Source organism: Labeo rohita, unplaced genomic scaffold, assembly GCF_022985175.1.
Source record: "Labeo rohita strain BAU-BD-2019 unplaced genomic scaffold, IGBB_LRoh.1.0 scaffold_2681, whole genome shotgun sequence".
NCBI classification, from domain to species: domain Eukaryota; kingdom Metazoa; phylum Chordata; class Actinopteri; order Cypriniformes; family Cyprinidae; genus Labeo; species Labeo rohita.
This window is the reverse complement of record NW_026128970.1, coordinates 4115-5781: the sequence shown is the minus strand read 5'-3', so window position 1 is coordinate 5781 and position 1667 is coordinate 4115. Positions and strand designations below refer to the sequence as shown.

The following is a 1667-nucleotide window of genomic DNA, read 5'->3' as shown; positions in this document are numbered from 1 at the left end:
AGAGAAATTAATTACATGTTCTTCATCAATCATGATTGTGACATTTTTACACTTTGTAATAAAATGAATGATTGATGAGACACAACAATAAAATCACAAATACACACTGATGTTACTGTCTATATGGTGATTTCTGACACATTTATTCTGTTATTTGAGTGACAGAAGTTGAGCTACAGTATTAATGTCATGAAGAGACTCAATAACATCTCACTGTTACTGATTCATCATCAGATCAAAGCATTATGGGTACAATCTCTCATCAGTCTATTCTGATTCATCAACACAGTTTCACTGATGATTCAGAATAAACATAAAACCCAGGATAGAGAGTCTGAGTGAATGTGATCTGTTCTGTGTGGATGAGACTCATTGTGTCAGAGACGCTGTAGAAGGACAGAGTTCCTGCACTCACATCACCATACACTCCTACTCTATAGATATTATTATACACTCCTGTTTTACGACTGATGGGCTTCACAGGGAGATCAGTGTCTATGTTATTGTGTCTGAATGAGTATCTGTCAGGAGTGCAGATCAAACTCCAGGACTGATCATTATATCCAAACACACACTCAACACCCACTCCCTTCCTGCTGATGCTCTTATATGACACTGATATCTCCACACATCCACTCCACTCAATCTCCCAGTAACAGCGTCCACACACACTCTCTCTACACAACACCTGATACCAATAATCAAATCTGTCTGGATGATCAGGATACGACTGTTTCTTGTCCACATGTGTCACCTTTCTGTTCTCCTCAGACAGTCTGAGTTCAGTGTTTGCTGTGTTTGGATCCAATGTGAGAAAACAAACCCCTGAACACAAGAACAGACACATTTATAACACAACAACAATCACTACAGCTGTGTGTGTGTGTGTGTGTGTGTGTGTGTGTGTGTGTGTTTGTAGACGTACATTTCTTCAGTCCTGCTGTAATCCTGGATTCTCCTCCATGATCCACACTAGAAAACACACACACATGCACACACACGCGCATACACACACACACACACACATTCAGTCACTCAATAAACTGTTGCTATGCAGTTGCCAATGTACTCAGGGTGGTTGCTAGGGAGTTGCTATGCAGTTGTCAAGGTACTTGGGTGGTTGCTATGCAGCTGCCAATGTACTCAGGGTGGTTGCTAGGGAGTTGCCATGTAGACAGTTGAGCTCACACACACACATTCAGACACAGAAACTTCAGCGCTGACCTGCAAATTTTACCAATAAAATATTTTAACTGCTGAAGAGCTGCATGATCTTTCTCTGCAAGGAGTTTGTAACATCACTGTTATTTGAATCAGTTAAAGTCACAGCTGCACTGATAAATGATAAACAGCAAAATGGAAGTAATTCATACACACACAGTCTCTCCATCATAAATAAACACTTGATCAATGACATTTTTCTGAGAATAGATTATGACATGTTGATCAACTGTGAGTTTATGGTGTTTTCAGAAAGCAGCACTTTTATCTACACTGGAGAAAGAGCACATTCACATGGTTGTTAGGTTGACACAAATAGGGAACACATTTATCAGATATTTCAATATTACAGATGTGAATCTGTTTCAGTGATTATTAGGGATGAGTGAGTACAGCATTATCTGTATCTGTATCTGTATCTGTTAACCATATGAATTATCTGTATC

General features: G+C 39.3%; 1 protein-coding gene across 1 annotated transcript; it reads right to left on the bottom strand.

Annotated features, from left to right (window-relative positions):
* Positions 1–26: 26 nt before the first annotated feature.
* On the bottom strand, positions 27–1063 carry LOC127159961 (stonustoxin subunit alpha-like). The gene is made up of 2 exons (XM_051102644.1): positions 926–1063; positions 27–825 (listed from the first exon to the last, which is right to left on the bottom strand). Exons 1-2 carry the CDS (start codon positions 1005–1007, stop codon positions 281–283), a joined length of 627 nt encoding a protein of 208 aa, XP_050958601.1. The 5' UTR covers positions 1008–1063; the 3' UTR covers positions 27–280.
* Between the last annotated feature and the right edge of the window lie 604 nt (positions 1064–1667).

Bases quoted from the DNA above. Each gene is read 5' to 3' on its own strand.
- LOC127159961 (XM_051102644.1), bottom strand. From the start codon at position 1,007: ATGCGCGTGTGTGTGCATGTGTGTGTGTTTTCTAGTGTGGATCATGGA. The intron at 826-925 runs GTACGTCTACAA...TCTTGTGTTCAG, and splicing joins TACAGCAGGACTGAAGAAAT to GGGTTTGTTTTCTCACATTG.